We start from the raw sequence: 23,531 nt of genomic DNA on the forward strand, positions 1-23,531 counted from the left end.
CATATGTTTGGCATAGTAGTGCCCTGTGCTAGGCATTGGGAATTAAAAAACAAGGCACAGCTTCCGGTGTCATGAATTCATATCCACTGTGGGTCCTCAAGCAAGAACCTCCCATTTAGGGGTCTGCCAAAGTAAAACAGATTAACAACAACAAGGGTGTCATTTTTAGGTCAAGGGTTTAAACTTGGGTAATAGGACTTCTGAGAATCTAGAGTAGCTGCCCTGCCTATAAAGACTTACACATTTAAAATTTAGAAAAACACTGTGATACCTAAATAAAACTCCTCCATAAGCTAGATCACGATGTAGTATGAGATTCAAGATCTAGTATTCTATAAAAGACTCCTTTAACTCTAAACTTTTCTGATTTGGTGTTCTGATTCCTTTTATTCAATGGCAAGATTTTATTTGTTTGTTTTGAGCACCTATGTACCAGGCACTGTTCTAGGTGTGGGGGATATAGTAATGAGCAAAACAAAGTCCCTGCTTACATTCCAGAATAGGGAGGTGGTTAGAGAGAGAGATCCTATATTTGTTTGCTTGTTCATTATCTATCAGGAAGGTGGTAGTAAGTTCTCTGAAGAAACTATAGCAGAGTAAGGAGGTAGAGAATGTGGGGGTTTTTTGTTGGGAGGCGCTAGTATTCAGGGGCTAGCTAGATTCCTGCTCACATGCCTTCTTCAAGTCTACTCACAAGAACCATGAAGTAGTGAGGAAAAAAGATTATGATGAGTGCTTAAGAAAAAAAATACTGTGACATTTGTTAAAGACAGTAAGGCAGACTTTATTCAAGGTGATTATTACCTTGGGGTATTGTAATGGGGAGAGAGATTGAGCCCAACTCTGAATATAAGGAAAAGTGAGAATTTATGGCCAAGGAGCAGGTTGAGGGTCAGTGGATGGAAAATTACTAAGAGGAAACATCAAGGGTAGGGCGAAGTCTGGCTAAACTGACTTGACAGGAGTTTTGCTGGAGGTAGGCCAAGGTGGTGGATAAGGAATTTGGTCAGATATCAAACGTGAAGAGTTTTCATAAACTGACCCAGCAGGATTCTTAGTAAAAGTGGACTAAACAGAGCTCAAGGTCAGGGGCCTAGTCAGAAAGAGGACTTAGAGCAACCAGACTCAGTTTTGGTCAAAAGAGAGTCTTTGTCATGGGTATCTGACTCTGGGTGCGTATGTATTGTTTTATGGTTGGTTATATTCCTTGGTATAGTAAATCTTGGTACTGCTGAAAGGGAGCACTGAACAGGGTAAGAATACCAAGCTCTCATGGCTGGCATTCTTTCTTCATTTTGAAGTCTTGATATGCTAACCCTCTGAAGGCTGCATCCTCCCTGATGCTACTGTATGTTACCAGAAGTTCTGTCTCTCCTTTTGGATGTAATGCTTGAGGTTTTCTTTCCTTTACCATGTTTAGCTCCTGGCCTGTAAATGGGGTTCCTTCTAATGCTGACGAGGAGGGATGGCAAGTCCTAGGAACTGTAGTATCTAGTTTAATCTAGGGCATTCTTAATTCCTGTTGGCTAATCTCACTCTTTATACCATGTGACTCTGTCCACTTTCTCTGACAGTCTTTGTAAACATTGATTCTTGCCCAAAGATTACCATCCTAAAAGTACTGCTATCTGTTGTAGCCCTAGAAATCCATTCCTCCCACCTTATTAGCCATACAGCATAATTGGTAAATGGCCCAGGAATGATCTGACCTCTGTAGAAGGGTTGTGGGGAGGTGTGCTCAGAGTTCCTGGCTTTCTGCCTTCTGGGTTTGTTTCACACAAAGTGAGAGGCTGATTAATATATGCACAGAGAGTCCTGCCCTGTTCCCAGAAGTCCCCAGTTGTTTCTTCCCAGCCAAGATTTGGGTCAGAAGCAATTTTACAAGGAGTACTCCCATTCCTAATCACATTTATTTGATGTCAGAGAAAGACAAAAAGAGTCAGCCATTTCAGAAAACAGAGGGGTTTTTTCCTCTTGACTTTTTTTGGTAGTCTGGTGCTGATATGATTTAAGGGTTTACTCCCTGCCATAGTTCTCAGCTTTCCATCCTTGATGTTTTCTCCTTGGGATTGATACATTTTGTTTTGATATGTTGTCTTTTCAAACAGAGATATCCCTTGAATGGGGCTGCCTTATTTTTCCCAGCTTTAGGCATTCCTTAGGAAAAGATAGCAGAAAGGTGTGGTCATTTTTGAGAGTGTATGTATGAAATTTGGAGAGTTGACTAGAGGCTAATAGAGCAGGGCAGAATTAGAGCACTAGGTACCTTGAAGGAATCCAGAGGGTCAGCTTTGAGCTGGATGGACCCCAGTGCCTCATTATCCCATTCCAGCTCAAATATTACTTCTCTATGGCTTTCCCTGTCCTGGTTTTGCTGGGCCTCTAACTGTCTTCTCATTCCCCATCACTGGAATTAAATGCTTATTATTTATGATTTATTACAACTTTATTATAACATGTTTCACTTAATTTTGTGATTGTCTATATGCCTATTTCCCTCCCCAAACCTTAATATATTAGAGAGCAGGAACAGTATCTTATATCCCTGGCACATAGCTTAGTGCCAGACAAATCAGTTGAATTGATTTAGAGACCAAACTGTCCTCACTCTTTAGCCCTTGTTATTTCATTCCTGTGGACAGTAGTAGCAAAGAGAGTATAGGGAAGGAGGTGGACTTGACTTGGGCTTCCTGGCTTCCAGTATCCTATTGGGTTCTAAGCCAAGTGACTGGTTGATTCTCTGGGCATTACATTGAACTCCGTCCCCTGCTTCAAAACCTAAATATCTGGATGACTGAATGGGTTTGGTGCCTTTAGGGAACCCATATCCCCAGGAGGTGATTCTTAAGTTCATCTAGGGGCTGTGGTTACTAACTCATAAGAATTTTTTTTGTTTTAAATCTTATTTTATTATGTTATGTTAGTCACCATACAGTACATCATTAGTTTTTGATGTAGTGTTTTGTGGGGAGTTTGTTTGTTTGATATGGAAGCAAGCTCTTTCTTTGAGGCTGGGAGAAGTTGCTATGGCAGCTCTAGTTGGAAATTTCCTTTTTGTTAGTAACATAGGAAACCAGGCAGCTTTGCCTTCAGTCCTTCAGGAGGAAAGGACTCTGAACACAGTAGCCATGCCATTTGCCCCGTGTATGGCTAGCCAGACAGTGTTGAAGGCACTGTTCTCTCAGAGGAGACCCTTGGCAAGACTGTCCAGGAAGTTAAGCCAAGCCTATCTTGAGTATTGATCTGAAAAGCAGAGATAGGCCTGAAGTTAACCTGGCCTGCACTGAATCAGCTTCATTTTTGCTCCCGAAAAGCTGCCTTCTCTGGACCAAAGTGAGGGTGGTCTGAGCCTCACCAACATTAGAAAGGAAGTTTGCCTCCTATAGCTATTTGCCCCTTCCTCATGCTTTCAGACTGCCTGAAGGAGCATGGCAAGCCTTTTGTCACCTGAATAAAATGTTGGGAACTGAATGTTTTGCTCCTCTCTTTTTTTAATCTTAAGAAAAAACTTCTAGAAGAAAATGGGATTAACAAAGAATGACATGCTCCAGTGCTCTGGTTCCAGGCAATGCTGCAGACCATTAAAAGAGACTGGGAAAGATAGGGGTTTTGGGGTTGGATAGAAGTCATGGTTTACTCAAATCATACCCTTTTATAGGTGGTTGCATGCTTGGCAACATTCCTGTGACTATCTTTCCCACTTTATAGATGAGGAAACTAAGGAACAGAGAAGTCAAGTGTTTAATCCAAGGTTACTGATGAAACAAAAAACAACTTAAGTCTTTTGATTCTTAGTCTAGTAGCACTTGCTCATGGCTTCATGTGGTCATATGCAGACCTTCCATCTTCGTTTAGTAAGCAGTCTTTCTCTTTGAGACAAACTTGAAAGGCTGATTACCCAGACCAGGGACCTTGTTCAAACCTAATACCGGGTGCCAAGACCAAATCAGGTGAACCTAGACCTTGCACAGTTGGGGCAGGGACGGGGCGGGGTGGGGGGAGAAGAGAGGGGTGGTTTTGGAAGTACAGGTGCACTTGTGGAAGGAGAGAAGGAATAATTTGACCAGTCAGTCCTAGAATTGGGGGCTTTGTTGTCTAGGCAGCTAGGCACTAGCCCAAGACCCAGCAGTTCTGGTTGTGCACATAGAGTATGTCTTCTCTCTCTGTCTCCCTCTCTGACACAGATTATACTGAGTTGGCCGGATTAGGAGTATGGCTGATCCTGGCCCCTTGAGACATAGGAGTAAAGCAAAAATGCTTAAAAAGCAGTAATTGGACCTTGGCAGTGCCTCACAGAATGGATAGCATTTTTAGGTGAGGAGTTCTTAAATGAGGTAGAGTTTTTAGATGAACTACAGAGAAGGAGGGAAGACGTGAAATGGGAATTAATCTCGTTTCTTGGTCTCTAGTCTCTTGGTTCTTGGCCTTGTTATTTCCAGTAAAACGGGTCAGCTTAATCTTTGTCCCACGTCTTCTGACTCATGCTTCTGATTCTTTCTAGTCAGGGAAAGCAGAGTGCTTTTAATTTTTAAGCCCATAAACTATAGATGGTAGCCCTTCCTGAAAATGAGTTGCTGTGGGAGCTGTCAGCCTATGCTCTTCACAGGCCGTTTTCCCCTTTTAGGGTTAACTTGAGTTACTGGGAAAAGAAAAGGAGGCAGGAGTTTAGATTTGGAAATCTAGATCAAATCTAGAAAATGGGGAAATCATCTCTGATTGAAGAACATGAAGGATTGCATGTTTCCCACCAACCAATTTTACCCCTCCCAGGGTAACCCAGCAAAGCCAGAAAGTATTAGCAGTCCCAGGCATTCCGGGGCTCTTAGCTTTTCCCTTTGTACTTTCTACTCTGCTCCTTCCCTACCCTCTGCATGTTCCCAGTAAAAAAGGAATGGATACCCACTCCTTATAAGGTAATAGTCATCTTTACCTCTGTAGTAGTCACTGGTAGTTTAGGGTATAGGGGCAGGACTAGTGGGAGGCTAGCTTCACCTTTTTGGAGAATAGCAAAGTACCCTAGAGCCCTCTGTGATATAACCAGTTCCCCACCTGTCCCATGCATTGTTCTCTCCAAGCCGTTGGAGGGCTAGAGCAATCCTCTGTTACTCCAGGAGTGCTGAAAAATCACTTACCTGGTGCTCTGAAGGGAGGTATTAGACCAGATGCACCATGGAGGAGGAAAGCCAAACCTGTGTGTTGATTAGGCTGCACCAAGCGCCTGGGGACTATTAAATGGAGTTCAGGACTCCAGGCTGTTCCTGAGCTTCCTTCATCCCCAGCTGTGAGCCCACCATATGTGTGTCTTTGGCCACATGCCCCCCTAGATCCAAACATGCTTAATGCACCTGAGTCTGGACAGTGATTTTTGCTTATGCCATGCCACCTTATTCTAGAATTTTTAGAAAACATTTTTTTTTTTTCCCTCCAAGTTTTAAATAGTTGCCATGGTCTTTTCTCCAAGTGAAGGGTTGCTGTCACTATAAACACAGGCAGGAACCAACCTTGGAGTTGCTGAGTTTTCAGCAGAACATCTGACTGGGAAAACAAACATTCCATGCCTTGTTGCTGTCTTTCACTGTGTATGTAATTTGAGCTTTGGTAGTTAGGCATCTATTTGTTCATTCCTGAATCAGACCCTAGTGTTGAATTTTGTAAAGGTTCAGTCACTCATTGACCTTACCCACCTACTTCCCAGGAGTTTGTCTTAATCTTGATGCCTTTGGGTACTTGCCCAGAACACAAGGACTTGATACATCAATACCCTGATGGGAGGCCAAGGAAAGAGAAGTGACTGCCTACAGCTTTGAAGGCCAGCAGTGGGAGACAGGTCAGGGTTGACTTCTGCAGTCTTAGAAGGTAACATTATTATTCCTGCTTGACAGTTTGATGCAGATTTAAAACTATCCTGCTGCTTTTTGACCTGAGTGCCCTATTTCCCTTTTTTACTAGCTGCAGGATAAGAGTCAAGCCAAGATCCAGGGGCATGTACCAGGTTTGGAGACTACACATGGGATCATTCCAGGCAGTACTGTGGGCTAATCCCAAGGCATCACCCAGCCATAATTGCTAGAAAAAGACTGAAAAGAGCAGGGCAGTATATCTTCTAAGACAGTCTCTGTTAAGCACCCTGACCAGAAATAAGAGGAAGAAGCAAGAAAATACCTCAGACCCTGAGGGAGAAAATGAAACGATTGTTGCAAGAGTCAGAGGAAGAAATCATGGTCACCTTGGGACCCTCCTCCAGGCTTTCCCCAGATAAGGCTAAGTCAGAGACTGTGTGTGGCATCAAGGGCAAGTCCTCAGGCCCTATTGAATCCTTACCAGAGGATAGCTCCCTGCTCCCTCACTGTGGGTCAACAGCCTCAGCCATTGGTGGGGATAGAGATGGGGGCCTGGCCCAGCATTGCAGCTTTGAGCAGCAGGCCGGCAGCCAGTTTCCTCTGGGCTCTACTGTCTGTGCTTCGGGATCTGGCTCTCAGGACCTCTCCTCTGTCAGCATTAGCACAAGCTGTCAAGAGCCCTCAGAAAGGAATCAAGCCAAGTCCCTTTTGTCTAGAGGCTATCACCAAGGCTGCAGCTGTGAACAGCGAGAGCCTTTGGGGGATGTAGTAGACTATATAATCAGAGAGCTACAAGGCATCAGCCGTCTCCAAACTGAAATTGCTGAGCTGCAGCAGCACTTGAGCCAAGTCCGGGGTTCAGTGGATGAAGTGTCTAGCTGTGTAGACTCAGTTCTGAGTGAAATAGAAGGCTTGCAGGTGGGCAGCAGCTCACTGGCCAAGGTGTGTGGGGGGGAAATGGCCCAGGAACCCCATGTGGACAGCCCCGGTGAGGACGCCATTCTGTATCTGTATGGACTTCCTGAGCAAGATGGGGAAAATACCGTGGAGCTGGTACACAGCTTCCTGGCCATGCACCTCTGTGTTAATGGCATGCAGTGCAACAGGTACATCAAAGAGGCTTACAGGGCAGGCAAAGCCCCAGCCCCCAGGCCTACTGTTGTGAAACTTGCCCGTCTAGAGCATAGGGACTTCATCTTGCAGAAATCCATCCTTTTGCAGAGCGTAGGGGTCCGGATTGCCACCAAAGAAGAACCAAGCTGGCCACAGTGCTATAAGAATCCCCAGAAGGAGTCTCTATCGTTTTTGCAACTTCAGGATCATAATGCAAATTCTTTAAACCAGCATGAACCACTTTTTCAGATGGAAACAGGGGACCCAGGAGCATGTCAAATGAGGGCTCAGAATCAACACAAAGAACCTCAAACTCCTAAGCAGCAAGGCCTTTGCTTTCCACCCAAGAATAATTTCACAAAGCCAAGTGATATATCTAAGCCAGGAAATGAAGTAAAAGGAACATCAGGAGCCTCCCAAGTTATCAGTGGCAGTTGTGGTGAGCTGACAGGGAGAGAAGCTTCTCTGTCCACCTTTCATCAATTTGAGGAACCTTCCCCAGTGTTAATCCCAGAAGAGGAGGGCTCTGGGAAATCCCAGGTTTTCAAACAGTCCAGCCAAGGATTTGAAACAAAAAGAGCAAATAACTGCGGCAATAAAAGTGAGGCGGGCAGCTGCCTGTCACTGTCTGGGTTACTGAAGACAGAAGACAACCTCCTGGCCTGTGAAGCTGGGCTTGGTATTCTGAGCTCAAAGCAACTAGAGGACCTTTTGACAGACAAGTCCAAAAGGTTTGCAACTCTGAGCCATGACCACATGATGGAAGAAATTATCGTAGGGCCTGAGACCTTCAGTGACATGGTTCATATTGACTTGAATGAAGAGGAGGAACATGCTTCTCGGGTCCTTAAAAATGTCTTTGAAAAGTCATCTTGTGGTCTGGTTGGCTTGCAGGAGGATGAAGATGTAGAAATTAAGTTTTACAAAAGCAGACTGGGCCGAGCAATTGACCACTTTCGTTCAGCTCTGCAGGGCGTGTTTCAGAAGCTGGAGAATAGTGGGTCCATCAGTCCTGAGGACCTGGAAAGCAATGAGAGTGGTTCTCAGTCAGAGAACAGTGATAGACTTCTTGGGGCATTGAGTTCAGAGGGTGCCCAAGATTTCTCTGTGGAGAGCCCTGGGAGTCAGGAGAGTGAGAGCTTGCTCAGTGTGGTCTCTGGTGGAGTGGACATCTCTACACAGAGAGACCAAACCTTTCAGGATCCCAGCAACTTCTCTCTTGCTTCTAACTCTTCGCCTATTGCATATTCATTGCCAGGTTTTGCTCTGGCTCCGTTTCTGGGAGGTGAAACATGTTCCAGGCCCGAATCTCTCAAGCAGGGCAGACTAAACCTAGAGCAAGTGTGTGCAGAGACCATCTACCTCAACAAGTGCATCAACAATTTTAAAAATGTTCTGAGAGAGAAAAGACTGAGGCAGAAAAAACTTTTGCATGAGCTAGTACAGAAGGCAAACCATGTCTCGGTAGAAGACATACACTCAGGTATTCTAAATCTATATTTAATGGGGTCACAGCTTGCTGGGTATGGCCTCCATCAGGCTAGCGTGAGACCCAGCTTGGTGGTGAGTTTCACAAGGTGATGGGGGAGGTCCACAGCTTAAATCAGTCTAAATTACTTGAATACAGATTTTAAGCTAATCCTGTGGGAACTGGAGTGCAAGAGGGTTCTAAAGCACAGGAAAGGAGTTCCTGCCTCTAGGAAGCTTCCAGTCTATTGGGGGGTTGAGGGTGGCTTTAGAAACTACCTTTCCAGGGCACCTGGGTGGCTCAGTTGTTAAGCATCTGCCCTCGGCTCAGGTCATGATCTCAGGGTCCTGGGATTGAGCCCTGCATCGGGCTCCCTGCTCAGCGGGAAGCCTGCTTCTCCCTCTCCCACTCCCCCTGCTTGTGTTCCCTCTCTTGCTGTGTCTCTCTCTGTTAAATAAAGAAAATCTTAAAAAAAAAAAAAAAAGAAAAGAAAAGAAACTACCTTTCCAAAGAGGGAAGAACATGTGGGTAGAAGTAGTTTACAGCTGCAGGACTTTTAGGATATGCCACTGTAAAGTAGGTGTGGTGTAGGAGGCAGGAATGGGCATATTGCTCACAGGCACTGGAGGGGCTAATGCAAACACTGCATTTTAAAATTATTCTTCATGGGTTTCATGCTGAGATAAGATTGCCATTTCCCCAGCAGCCGATGGGCCATTGTGGGAATTTCTCTTATCCTGACCTTTCTTCTTCCCAGTACTGGACTTAACACAGAACCTTATTTTCAACTTGAAGCTGTCCAGTGCTTGCCCTACCCAAGAGCCCAACTGCCTTTCACAGGTCATATTCCTTTTCTTCCATCTCTGGCTAAAGGCTCCTCACCTAAACTGGAGAATGGAATGGTTTTGACTCAAGAAATGAGAGTACTTTTTTTCTAGGCAGCATGGAGATATGTAGTTTTAAAATTACTTCTCCCAATCAAAATTAAATATATCCAAAGAGCATATGCTGTATTCATCCAGTTTTAAATGTAAAAGGGGTTGTCCTCCTATGCATATAACCTGATTAATGTTTCTAAGGGAGAATTAAAATTATGAAACATATTGTGTTGATAGGGGTGTGAGGGAACAGGCACTCCTGCATTGCTGGTGGGATGGGAGTGTAAATTGGTATAACCTCTAAGGAAGACAACTGGCAAAATGTATCAGAATTCTGTATACCCTTTGAACCCTAAAATCATTTCCAGGAATATATGCTGTAGTTTTATTTTCACATGTGGAAAGAAACATTTTCACATATGTTCTATTTTTGAAGCATTGTTTTTAGTAGCAAAGAGTGAAAACAACCTAAATGTTAAAGACTGGTTAGGGGCGCCTGGTTGGCTCAGTTTATTGAGCTTCACTCTTCGCTTTGGCTCAGGTCATGATCTCATCGGTCGTGGGATGGAGTCCTTTGTCTCTGACTCTGCCCTCAGAGGGGAAGTCTGCTTGAAGATTCTCTCCCTCTGTCCTTTCTCCCACCCAGGCGTGGACGCACACACACACTCTCTCTCAAATAAATAAATCTTAAAAAAAAAAAAAGGACTGGTTAAATAACCTACTGGCAGATCCTAACAATGTTATACAGTATTATATAGCTATAAAAAGAATGAGGTAGCTCTTTACTAAAATGGAGAGATATCAAGGTATATTGCAATATGAAAAAGCAAGGTGTAGAACAGTATGTATGTCTACATTTGTATAAAAAAGAGTGGGAAAGAATACACAAACCCATAGTGTTTGTATCTGTTTGTATAGAATATCTAACAAAGATACATAAGAGACTGATAACCTGATTGCCCATGGGGAAAGGTATTGGGTGAAAAACTAAGGAGATGAAAAGTAGATTTTTTTCACCGTAAACCTTTTTTATACTTTTTAGAATTTGAATAATAAATATAATACCAAGTTATAAAATTAAGTTTAAAAATACAAAACTAAAATCATCATGTTCCTTTCAAATATCCCTAGAGCTACTCCTTATAGCTTATGAGAAAAGTCTAAATTCCTTCACTTGACATTCAGGATCGCTACAGTTGGTCTCTAGTTTACATTTGCAGGCTTATCTCTAGTTGTCCCACTATGCTCCACCCAAAAGGAAACTTTGCTGTCACAAATTCACCTTGTACTGTCTGTTCTCATCATATTCACATATACATGCTTTCTTTTAGCCTAAGGTGCTGTGTTCATCAAATCAGCCTAGCAGAATTTACTTAATTCTTCAGTATACAGCCAAAACATCACCTCTTCCAGGAAACTTTCTATAATTCCTCAGCTGTAAGAGATTTCTTTCTCCTCTTAACTTTACAGCCCTTTTTCCTTCTCCCTGGGCATTTAGAAATTATTACATTACAGCAACAACAGAAACAACAAATAAAGCAGTACTTTCTTACTAACTCCTTAAGCCTTGGTGGCAGTTGATGTTAGGTTGAGTACCCAGCACACTTGGGCTGGCTCTTCAGCTTGCAAAATTCCCCTTCTGAGCTGATAGCCTGGTGGGCAATGCAGGAACTTGTGGTACCTGAGGTAAGCAGTGGTGGCAGCAGCAGTGATAATGAGACAAAGGTTTTCTGAAGCACCAATAAGAAAGGAAGCCAAAGTTCTGGGTCCTAGTCAAGATCAGGTCTGGTCTGTGGGCTGCAGAGGGAGTGGTGGAGGGGTGGTGGGTCGAGGCCTGACTCCAGCAGCATTCCATAGGGTAGGAAGAATAGAGCAAGGTAAGCACATAGGGATAGCTTCACCCACAACAGCAGCACCCCAAGCTGATAAACTGATTCGGTATTAGTAACAATGGCTACTACCATAATGAAACATTTAAGAAATCCGCTTTCTTCATTGCTCTGCTTGGGGCCTTAGGGACTAAGCTTACTAGTAGCTTACCATTAATTTGAATTCTTATTTTTCATCCTTTTTCTTCTCTTTTGGGGTGTACATAGCACTGTTTTAAGTACTGTTACATGCATTATATAAAAATTCAATTCTTTTATTTCTACCACTCTACCAAAATAGCTTTTGTCAAGAACATTGGATGACCACTGTATTGTCAAACTCCTGTTCCATTTTTAGTCCTCCTCTTAGTCAGCAACTTGACATAATTGATTACGTCCTTCTTTTTATTATAACAGCTTTATTGAGTTATAATTTATATACCACAAAGTTCACCTTTAAAATCCCTTAAAAAGTGTACAATTGAGTGTTTTTTAGTAGATTCTTGGAATTATGCAACCATCAACTCCAGAACATTTCTATCACCCCAAAAAGAAACCCCTTACCTATTAGTTGTCACTATCCAATCTTTGCTTCCAGCCTCTAGCAGCCACTAATCTACTTGCTGTTTCTGTGGATTTGCCTGTTCTGGACATTGCATATAAGTGGACTCATATAATATGTGGTCTTTTGTGACTGGCTTCTTCCACTTAGCATGTTTTTAAGATTCAACCATGTTGTAACATGTATCAGTACTTCATTTCTTTTTGTGGTGGGATATGGATATGCCATATTTTGTTTTATCTGTTCAGTATTTGATGGGCATTTGGTTTGTTGTTGTTTACTACATTTTGGCTATTACGAATAATGTTGCTATGAACATTTGTGTACAAGTTTTTGTCCAGACATATGTTTACAGTTCTCTTGGGTATATATTAGACGTGGAATTGCTGGGTCATATGGTAACTCTTAAGTTTAACATTTTTGAGGAATTGCCATACTGTTCCCCAATGTGGTTGCACCATCTTACATTCCAACCATCAAGGCATGAAAGTTCTAATTTCTCCACATTCTTGCTAACTCTAAATTAATGTCTGTGTTTTTTATTATACCCATCCCAGTGGGTGTGAGTGGTATCTTATTATGGTTTGATTTGCATTTCCCTAGTGGCTAATGATGTTAAGCATCTTTTCATGTGCGTATTGGCCATTTTTATATTTTCTTTGAAGAGATGTCTATTCATGTTGAGTTGTGTTTTTGTTGAGTTGTAAGAGTTCTTTATATATTCTGGACATGTGCCTCTTATCACATATTTTGTTTGATTTGTAAATAATGCCTCCCAATCTGTGTGTTGTCATTTCACTTTCTTGATGGTGTTTTTTTTTTTTTGAAGTATAAGTGTTTTATTAAAAATTTTTTATTGTGGTAAAATATACATAATATAAAATTTATCCTTTTAACCATTTTAAGTTTGTTCACATTGTTGTGCAACCATCACCATCATCCAGAACTTATTCGTCTTCCACAACTGAAACTCTCTACCCATTAGACTAACTCCTCATTCTCCCCTCCCCCCAGCCACTGGCAACCACATTCTACTTTCTGCCTCTTTCAATTGACTGCTGTAGGTACCTTATATAAGTGGAATTACACAATATTTGTCATTTTGTGACTGGCCTATTTTACTTGGCGTAATGTTTGTAATGTTCTCAAGGTTCATCCATGTTGTAGCATGTGTCAGGATTTCCTTTTAAGGCTGAATGGTATTCCATTGTATGTATATATACACCACCTTTTTAAAAAAAAGAAATTTATTTATTTGACAGAGAGAGACACAGCGAGAGAAGGAACACAAGCAGGGGGAGTGGGAGAGGGAGAAGCAGGCCTCCCGCGGTGCAGGGAGCCAGATGTGGGGCTCGATCCCAGGACCCTGGGAACATGACCTGAGCTGAAGGCAGACGCTCATCCGACTGAGCCACCCAGGTGCCCCTATATACCACATTTTGTTTATCCACTCATTTGTAGGTGGATACTTGGGTTTCTTCCACCTTTTGGCTATTGTGAATAATGCTGGTATGAACATGGGTATATAAATATCTCTTTTGACTCCTTGCTTTCATTTTCTTTGGGTATATAACCAGAAGTAGAATTGCCATATTGTTTTCTATAGGGGCTGCACCATTTTGCATTCCTACCAACAGTGCACATAGGTTCTAATTTCTCTACATTCTTGCCAACAGTTGTTACTTCTCTCTCTCCCCCCCCCCTTTTTTTTTGTAATAGCCATTATAATGGGTATGAAATCGAGTGCAAAAGTTTTAGATTTTGATGAAATTCAATTTATCTATTTTTCTTGTGTGGATTGTGTTTTTTGGTTTCATAGTTAAGAAAGCATTGTTGAACCCAAGTTAACAAAAATTTACTCCTATGTTTTTTCCTAAATGTTTTTTAGTTTTAGCTCTTTTAGTTCTATGATCCATATTGAGTTAAATTTTTTATATGGTGTGGGATAGGGCTCTGATTTCATTCATATGCATTTGGATATTCCACCACCATTTGTTGAAAAAGACTCTTGTAGTCTTTCCTTATGCCTCAGTTCCTGATTTTTGAAACACTTTCTTCACTTGGCTTCTAGACCACCTCTCTGTATTGGTTCTACCCCAGTACTATTGACCGTTCCTTCTTAGCCATCTTTTTTGTTTTTTAAAATCTTTTTTTTTTTATTCATGAGAGTCAGAGAGAGAGAGAGAGGCAGAGGGAGAAGCAGGCTCCCCGCCCAGCAGGGAGCCCGATGCGGGACTCGATCCCAGGACCCCGGGATCATGACCTGAGCTGAAGGCAGGCGCTTAACCATCTGAGCCACCCAGGCGCCCTCTTTTTTGTTTTTTAAAGATTTTATTTGTGAGAGAGAAAGAGAGAGCACACAAGCAGGAGGAGCGGCAGGCAGAGGGAGAAGCAGCTCCCTCCTGAGCAAGGAGCCCGATGTGGGACTCGATCCAGGATCCTGGGATCATGACCTCAGCCGAAGGCAGACACTTAAGCAACTGGACGACCCAGGCGTCCCCTTCTTAGCCATCTTTGCTTGTCCCTCCTCTTCCCAACCTTGTAGCATCCCAAGATTCAATCCTGATTTCTTCTTTTTATTCATACTCACAGGCTAAGTAACCTATTTCAATATCATGAGTTTCATAAGGATTCCCACATTTATATCTCTGGCCCAGACATCTTCCATGAATGCCAGACTCTACATCTTAACTTTCTCATTTGGACGTAAATAGGCATCTCAGATTTGACATATCTGAAACCAAATTCCTGGTCCTTTTCCACAAGCCACTACCAAACCTGCCTTTCCTATAGTCTTCTTTACCAGTATATGACACCCCCATTCTTGCAGCTGCTCAGGCCCAAATCCATAGAGTCCTTGTCTTTTCCTTTTCCTTTTCTCTCATAGCCCACATCCAGTCAGTTAGTAAATCTGCTTGCTCTACCTTTAAAAAGTAACCTAAACTCCAAAGTTTATGGCAGCAATGTCCACAATAACCAAAATATGGAAAGAGCCCAGATGGCCATCAGCAAATGATAATACACACACACACACACACATTGATATACTGAATATTACTCAGCCATCAAAAAGAATGAAATCTTGCCATTTACAATGAGGTGGATGGAAATAGAGGGTATTATGCTAAGCAAAGTAAGTCCGAGAAAGACAAAATCCATATGATTTCACTCATGGGGAATTTAAGAAACAAAACAGATGAACATATGGGAGGGAAAGGGAAGGAAAAATAAGAGGAAAACAGGGAGGCAAACCATAAGAGACTATAAAACAGAGTACTTATTGAGTACTATAAAACAGAGTACTTATTGCTGGAGGGATGGTTGGTGGGGAGATGGGATAACGGTGATGGACATTAAGGAGGGCACTTGATGTAATGAGCACTGGGTGTTACATGCAACTGATGAATCACTAAATTCTACCTCTGAAACTAATAATACAGTATACGTTAACTAAATTGAATTTTAATATATTTTTAAAGATTTTATTTATTTGACAGAGCACAAGCAGGCAGAGGGAGAGAGAGAAGCAGACTCCCCGCTGAGCAGGGAGCCCGATGCGGGGCTCGATCTCAGGACCGTGGAATAATGACCCAAGCTGAAGGCAGCCGCTTAACTGACTGAGTCACCCAGGCGCCCCGAATTTTAATATTTTTTAAAAAGTAACCTAAACCGGGGAGCCTGGGTGGCTCAGTCGTTAAGTGTGTGCCTTCGGCTCAGGTCATGATCCCAGGGTCCTGGGATTGAGCCCCGCATCGTGCTCCCCGCTCAGCGGGAAGCCTCCTTCTCCCTCTCCCACTCCCCCTGCTTGTATTCCTTCTCTCGCTTTGTCTCTCTCTGTCAAATAAATAAATAAAATCTTAAAAAAAAAAAAGTAACCTAAACCTTATCAGTATCTCTACCTCCACCATTATCATCCTTGTCTAAGTCACCGTTTTCTCTTACCCAGATGATTTTGGTAGCCTAACTGGTCTCTTGCTTCTACCCTTGTTCTTCCACAGTCGGTTATCCCCACAGCAGTCAGAGTAATGCTTACAAAACATGAGTCAGATGATATATTATTTCTCTGCTCAAAAGCTTCCGTTGATTTTCTATCTCAGAATGAAAGTCAAAGTGCTTATGAGACTGTAGAGCCTGCAGAGTCCTATTTGAACTGGTACTCAATGCAAACTGGGTGGCGTTCCTCCACACCGTTCACGCTCTCACCTCAGGCTTTGCACTTTCTCTGTGTTCCGACTAGAATACTTTTTTCCTAGAATCCGAATAACTTCTTTGCTCATTTCCTTCAGGTCTCTGCTTAAATGTCACATTATCGATGAGGCCTCCCTGATAACCTTTTATAAAATTGTAATAGTGGGGTACCTGCGTGGCTCAGTTAAGAGTCTGCCTTTGGCTCAGGTCATGATCTCAGGGTCCTGGGATTGAGCCCTGTGTCAGGCTCCCTGCTCAGCTGAGAGTCCGCTTCTCCCTCTCCCTCTGTCCCTCCTCCCACTCATGTTCGCTCTCCCTCTCTCTCAAATAAATAAAATCTTTAAAAAAAAATATAATAGTAACTGTAACATCACCACAGGGGGCATTATCTCCCTCCTCCCCCTTACCTGAATTCTGAAGCAGAGTCTCTATCACGAGTGATATGGTGTGTATATAGTTCCAGATCCTGGAACCAAATTACTGTTTTGAATTTTGGCTTTGCCCCTTGCTGTGACTTCAGGCAACTTTCTTAACCTCTCTGATGATCTTTAGTTTAATTAACAAAAAAATGGAGATAATGATAGTATTTACCCAGTAGAGTGGTTGGGAGAAATAAATGAGCTTATTCAAATAAAATGTCAGATACATAATATGTTCACATAGTGTTAGCTACTATCATTGCCTTTGTCATTATTAGTCGTCAGCTCCTCCTCTAGAATAGAAGCTTCTCAAGATCAGGCAGTTTGTTTCATTATCTTTGCTTCATCACCAGCACTGAAAACAGTGCCTGGTGTGTAGTAGGTACTCAATAAGTACTTGTTGAAGAAATGAATCCTCACTATAACCCTGGGAGGTAGTGTTCTTATCTGCTTTTTACAGATAAGGAAATGCAGGCTCAAATAAGTTGAGTGCCTCAAGTCTTTTGACTCCCAAGGACAATGAAGTTAAGATTGTTTTAATAATGAGGAAGTATGTCACTTCCTTATAAAATGTATTTTCTGGAAGAGTGCAATCATTTTGGGGGGTCAGAGATTTTTTTTTCTTGGCAGAGTGGGTGTTCTATAGATACACTGCACTTAAAACTAAATCTGAGTGGAAAAATGTTAAGGCATTTTAGGAAGTTAGGAAGCACAAAAAGTTTGACTCTTAGCAAGAAAAAGGTTTTGTTATGTTTGTCCGGTGGATGGGACAAACTGAAGAGCTAGTACAGCAGTTCCTTGGAGTCTGAAAAATGGTACGGACTATTGGCTAAGAGACCTATGTTTTCTCTGGTGATGGGCAAAACACATGTTCTTAGAAGCTATTGTTTTCTAAGTCCTGAAAGTTCAGATTCCTTTCACTATATACAAATGATAGGAAATGTGCTAAGCCCTCAGGCTACAAGGGTAAAATTATATATATTATATGGAGAGCCTTGTCAGCAGATTCTTAGGCATTATGGGGAACTCTGGGAAGAATAGAAAGACACAAATTAACTTTGACATGATGTATAGTGTATTTTTAAGATAGTGGAGATAGAGAGAAACCTTTCCAATTTGAATCACAGGTCCGTTAAAGTGTTCCTTGCCTAATTTTCTTTTTCAAAGAGAACAGAGTACAGTAGGGGAGGTGGGAGTAGATGTAGAAGAGATATGGCCCCATTCCAGCAAGTGTCTTTTGCATTTCACCTACATTCCTGTAGGTGCACTGTTTTGGAGGATTCATATTCTTGAGTTCACTCTTCTGTCAAGTCAGGTGACCCATTAGGCCATTAGAAATAACTGAAAAATTGGAAACTTATGAATTAGTTTCTGATTCTCCCTTTTACTTATTATGTAATATCAGTGGGTCTTTAAAAGGGAGGGAAAAGAAAGTGGAGGAGAGCTGATCGGCCCAGGTGAATGGACTTGCCTTAGAGAAGGAAACCTGTATGTGTCCTAGTAAGCAATGTAGTCTGATGAATAGGAGAAGTAGTAATCTCTGGACTTGTATCTTCCTCTACTGTGGCTTGCTAAAGTCCTTCTGGAAGCATCCATATCCTTTGGAGTATTGTTCTGGATTTAATAGATAATCAGGCTTGGGGCTGCTGTCATGGTTTTATCATCTAGATCATGGTGACTTCTGTTGGGGCAGTGGCCAAGTGATGCCCCCAACTATAGCCTTTGAGCATCCTGGTCCTAGCCTTAACTTCAGGCCTTAACCTGTCCTAACTTAACTTAGGCTTTGGGAAAACAGGCCAGGGTTTGCTGGGCAAATGCATTGCCAAGCCTGCCTTGTAAAATGGAAAGGGTCCAGTTACCAGGCCTTTGGGGTTTGAGGACTTATCTCAGATCCAGAGTAAGTACACATAACTTCTGAGGAAGGAACTCACTTTGTGCTTAGCTAGTTCAGGTAGCCTGTTGGAGTGGCCCTTGGTAACAAAGCTTGTGGCCCTGGTTTCCATGACGCTGCATGCAGGCCAGTTTGGAAAAGGGTGACTGAAATCCCCCGCTAGACTTTGTCCTTTAGTTTGAGTAGCCAAACCGGGAATGGTCTAAACTAAAAGGAGGGGCCAGCCAATACAGGAGGTAAGGATTCTGGAAGCTAGGCTCTGTGAACTGCCCAGTTGTTCAGAGGACCTCTTCCTTTCTTCTTTGTTCCTTGAGATTTAGCTGGCATTTTCTTTGGGTTCCGTGCCATGGGACTGAATCTACTAACCTTTCTGCCCTTTTTTTCTGCTCTTTCTCTTCTTGCAGAAGGAAAGCGAGGAGCTGTTCAGGTTGTGCCTCTGGCCCTTTGGGCCTTTTTTGTTGTCTATTTTCAACCCTTCTCTCCTGAGCACGGTGTGCGTGTGTGCGCATGTGTGTGTATGCGTGCGCGCATGCACACATGTGTATGATCTGTGCCTCTGAGCTTTGGCTCATGCAGATGGTCTGTTTTTCCTGAAAGCAGTTTGTGGGCATGCTCCATTCTTGTATGCAGACATCCCTGGAGCACAGTGTGAGAATGTGTGTGCCAGCATGGTGCACATTCACTGTAGCATGTGTGTGCTTATACTCGTACTCAGTTTGACTACCCCGAACACTGATTGCCCTCCTCTTCTACTTTGCACAGTGTTTGTCCATTTTTTGCTTGTTACTGCAGGTTGGCATATGCTGTAAACCCTTGCTGAGCCCAGCATGCATATACTTTGTATTTGGGAGCAGGAGTTGCTGTGGGCATTTTGTGCCTCTTGCCTGGGGTCCTAAGTGTGAATGTGCTTTGTGCTTCTGAGCAGGTTTCTTGGTCTCTCTGTGAGCACAAGCTTCTGTAGACCTGTGATGTGGTTCCCCCATGCCATGTGAATGCACAGTATAACTAATGCTTTGTGCCTGTAAGCACTGGTTCTTGAAGACAGTGAGGGTTTGCTGTTGCCTGTGATTCCAGCCCTGGTGAACCGTGAATCCTTCTTCAAATGGGTGTGCACACGTTTCATCACCCTTTGTGCAGGATCCATGATCACCTTGTGTTTCCCTCAGGCATAAGTTGTGTCTATGAATGTACCTGCTGTAGGTACTTTATCTAGACCTCCTCTCACTCTCAGTCCTCCTTCAGTACCTCTGTGTGCATGCTCTATGCTTTGTCTGCAGGCTTTAGCGGATCCTTTGTCTCCTCTAAATGTGTATGATCTGAGCTTGTTGAACCCTGGTTCCCAGAGACCTTTTGTGACTTTGTTTCCTTAAGGTCTGTGGTTTCTGACAAACATCTAATTCTAGGTAGGAAATAAAAATCTGCTCAGTAGAGTGACTATTTTCAAAGGGAAGATAAGTCCTAGGTGGTAGGATTTGGGGATTTAGGGATAGGGCTGCCCCTCAGAAGCAACCTTAGGAGATGTGTATCAACCACTTCTGGTTTCCTTTTGGGCTTGGCTGTCGTTTTGCCGGTATTATCCCACCCACAGAACCAGGACAAGAGCCAGATAAGGTGAAATGGGTTCATGAAGGGCTGTAGGCAATAGGCAGATAGGCTTGCTTAGAATACAGACAATGTGAGAAGGGTCTTAAGTCCAAAGTTCATCTTGAGCCTACTGCTGACCCAGGGTAATTCTTACCCACTTTTACATCACCCTATATACATGGCTGTCCTACCTCTCCCTACCTCTCTTTTCTCTACTTTGTCTTGCCTAATTTTATCTATAACTTCTCCCTTCTGTGGCTCTCCCAAAACTTCACCCCCTGTACAAAGTTAAACACCTTACTTCTGCCTTCCCTGCTTTGGAGCTCGTTTGTTCCAGGATAATTAGCTGGAGCCCAGGTATCAGGAGGCGTGAAAGTTTTGGGGGGTGGAAGGGAACAAGGAAGGGGCAGGAAGCCCCAGACCTGCTAGCACTAGGTTTATTGAGCCTAAACAGCATTTACCATTGGTTCTCTGGAGAGCCCTGGAAGCTTTGGAACTTTGTTCTGTACACTGCTTAAAGGATTTTTTTTTCTGTGGGTTTGTTTGTTCATTCGTTTGTTTATGGAGAAACCTTTAAAAACTGTTCTCAGACTATTTCTTCCTTGAATTGTTTGGTATCTCAGTTTTCAATTTCTCATTATAGAGCTCATAAAGTCCACCAGAAGATAATCTAAGTATCTAATCTACCCTGGGTTCTCTTGTTATATATAGAGAGAGCTTATCAAATGTAGAGTGTCTATGAATTAGAATTTTAAGGAACCTAAGCCAAGTCAAATCACAAGATGAGATGGGAATCCAGAAAGACCAAGTCACCACTCTGTGACAGCAAAGGGAACTTACGAATATAACTAGAAGACTCTATATGAAGTTGTCCTTTTTCTTAAGAGGCCTGGAAGCCCCAAGTGGACCTTTTTTTTTTTTTTTTTTTTTTTTTTGTAAGCCTTGGCTTATTGTTATGTATACCAGTGGATTGTGTGAGGGGGATATAAGTTCTGGCACCTCTCACACTCCCCAGTGAAACCTTAGCCTTGAGATCTCAGTGAGCTTGACTTTATATCTTCCTATTCACTGGAGAGAAGGGAGACAAGGAAGTTCTCATTTCAGCAACCTGCTTGTTGCTCTGGCTGATCAGGGCATTGGCTTAGACATCAGTCTGTCTATGTCACCACATTTTGTATATAACCTACACTTTCCTGAGCTTCCTACTTTACTGCTCACTGCCTGACCAAAGAAAGATGGCTATCTCCCATCTTTTCTAGGATCTAACTTTTTTTCTATCTCTTTTTAAAGATTCCAGATGATGGTCACCCCTCTTTGCCCCAGTGGCTCCCGGAAGGGTAAGTGATTCCCTACAAGGTTTCTTTGGATTTTATAGTCTCTCACGTGACTTCCAGCTTTTCCCCTGGGAAGCAGTAGAAAAAGCTCCATAAATTGGATCCTGGGAAAGAAGAGGCTCTACTATACAGATTGGTTGGTTCTCTGGGGAGAGGAGAGAACTCTGCAGACTGATTGCTCAGAGACAGAAGAGAGAGCTTTATAGAGTGGTTCCCCTGGAGCAGGGAAGGGAGACTTGGGGCTTCCCTATCCTTGCCTCTAGAATTTCTGATTCATTGCATCTTAATAATGATATACCCTTTAGATAGAAGAAAGAGGAAACTAGAAAAATATCTGTGTTTAACACAGTTCTTTTTTATTCCATTGTTGATAGTGTAGTTGATTAGATTACTCTCTGGGTTCTGTCCTGAATTCAGCTGATGTGAGTCACCTACTTACTCCATTCCACTCTAGTCAAGACATAAGTAGCATCCTTTATGAGCTCAGTGTGTTCTGTCTGTGCTTCTTGTTTGAGAGTCTCAGACCCATGTGACTGCAGCAGAGAGTCATTTTAAGCTGCTCAACTGCTGCCTATAACTGACTGTTCTTGAGAGGAAAGAGTTTAAGTGCCTCCCCCTCCTTCCCCTGGCACATAAACTGCCCATTATTTCTCAGGATCTTCTTTCTCTCCTTGTCCCATATAGGCCTTTTGACATGAGAGTTCCCAGTGGATGCCTCCTCTCCCTCATGACCAGGGAAGAAATAAGATCAGATCATAAAGTTATCTACTATATGTTTACATGCTCCTTTTCTTTGTGATTTGTCTTTTTTAAATCAAGAGTTGGTCATTTGAATGAACTATCCTTTTTTCTGTTGTCTGAAGCTCATTTATGTTGCAAAATCCTTAAGTGGTACATATTATAGTTTTTAGAATTAACCACAAACTTGTGGTACCAGTTGCTTTTTCTACAGACCTTCTTTGGAACTTTAGCTTTTTTCTTCTAATGGTTGTAAAATACATACATGACAATGGAACATAGCTAAGTTATTTGTATATTTAATTTTTTAAGCTATTTTTTTTAAAGATTTTATTTATTTATTTGACAGAGAGACACAGCGAGAGAGGGAACACAAGCAGGGGGAATGGGAGAGGGAGGGCGCCTGGGTGGCTCAGTTGGTTAAGCGACTGCCTTCGGCTCAGGTCATGATCCTGGAGTCCCAGGATCGAGTCCCGCATCGGGCTCCCTGCTCGGCAGGGAGCCTGCTTCTCCCTCTGCCCCTCCCCCCTCTCATGTGCTCTCTCTCATTCTCTCTCTCTGAAATAAATAAATAAAATCTTTAAAAAAAAAAAAAAAAAAGGAATGGGAGAGGGAGAAGCAGGCTCCCCGCTGAGCAGGGAGCCCGATGCGGGGCTCCATCCCAGGACCCTCAGATCATGACCTGAGCCGAAGGCAGATGCTTAACGACTGAGCCACCAGGCGCCCCTTTTAAGCTATTTTTAAATGGGGCCATGCAGTGATTTTCTAAATGCCTCCCTGTTGTCTTTCCTTTAGCTTAGTCCTTGGAAGCTGTTACAGGTTTAAAACTTCCCTAGGTCTGGTAGTCTCATTGAAAGCAAAGTTCATTTCCTGTGTTTAGGAAGCTAGTTTATTAGAAATGAACATATCAGGTTGCCTGTTGCAACTCTTGGCCTTGATCTAGTTTGTGGCTCCATTTTTTGCCTATATGGCTGGCTGATAGTACCTACTTAATCTTCTGCAACATCTCTTTTTAGACCAGTCATGGTGTACCACCCAACTACCTTACCACCTTTCCCATCTCCTTGTTTTCATTAAGGCCAAGTACATGAGTTCTTTTTATTGAGGCTCAGAATAACAGCTTCCAAAAGGTCAGAGAAATTTTATAGTTCATTCCTTTTATAGAATTGGCATCAAGACCCAAAGAGAGGAAGTAATTTTGGCACAGGACATGTAGTGAATTAGTAGAAGAGTTGGGGATAAAATCCAGGTTATCTCATTGTGAGCATGGTGTTCTAGGACATTTTCTTTATTGTTATTGCATGTAGTTATGGAAAAAATGGCAAAGAACAACAAAATTAATAAGCATAGAAAAGGTATTATAAAAATTTTAGAAATCTCCAGTTGCTCCAGCTGTAATTTTTTTTTCCTGGTCCATGTTGATGTATCCATAGGACTCAGCCAGATTTTCAGAGTCCTTCTGTTGTTTCCTTCCTGAATGTCTTTTTTCCCCTCTAAGTGGCCTTTTGGAAATCTTCTATCCCACCTTTCCTGCCTCCATTTGGTTATGCAGACTCCTCTTTCCATGGAGACCTTTTTTCTTAAGGAGGATTGGATGGACAGAACTGGTGACTCTTTTACTCAGGATGGAGAAGGTCATCTCCTACAT

The 23,531-nt window shown here is 42.6% G+C and overlaps 1 protein-coding gene across 7 annotated transcripts in view; it reads left to right on the top strand.

Annotated features, from left to right (window-relative positions):
* UNC13B (unc-13 homolog B) overlaps positions 1-23,531 on the top strand; it is a 209,075-nt gene that overhangs the window by 145,619 nt on the left and 39,925 nt on the right. For 4 of the 7 annotated variants that reach the window (XM_045882625.3, XM_045882623.3, XM_054509271.2 and 1 more), the window contains one exon: positions 21,102-21,148. In XM_045882625.3, the coding sequence (XP_045738581.2) occupies positions 21,102-21,148 (47 nt within the window). Of the gene's footprint in view, positions 1-5,284; positions 8,437-18,631; positions 18,655-21,101; positions 21,149-23,531 lie in introns of those variants that run through there. The other 3 variants (XM_064579494.1, XM_045882621.3, XM_045882622.3) reach the window with 3 other exon arrangements.

This window comes from Mirounga angustirostris, unplaced genomic scaffold, assembly GCF_029215605.1.
Source record: "Mirounga angustirostris isolate CCGP_5_RB_7025 unplaced genomic scaffold, mMirAng1.0.hap1 SCAF_15, whole genome shotgun sequence".
Classification (NCBI taxonomy): domain Eukaryota; kingdom Metazoa; phylum Chordata; class Mammalia; order Carnivora; family Phocidae; genus Mirounga; species Mirounga angustirostris.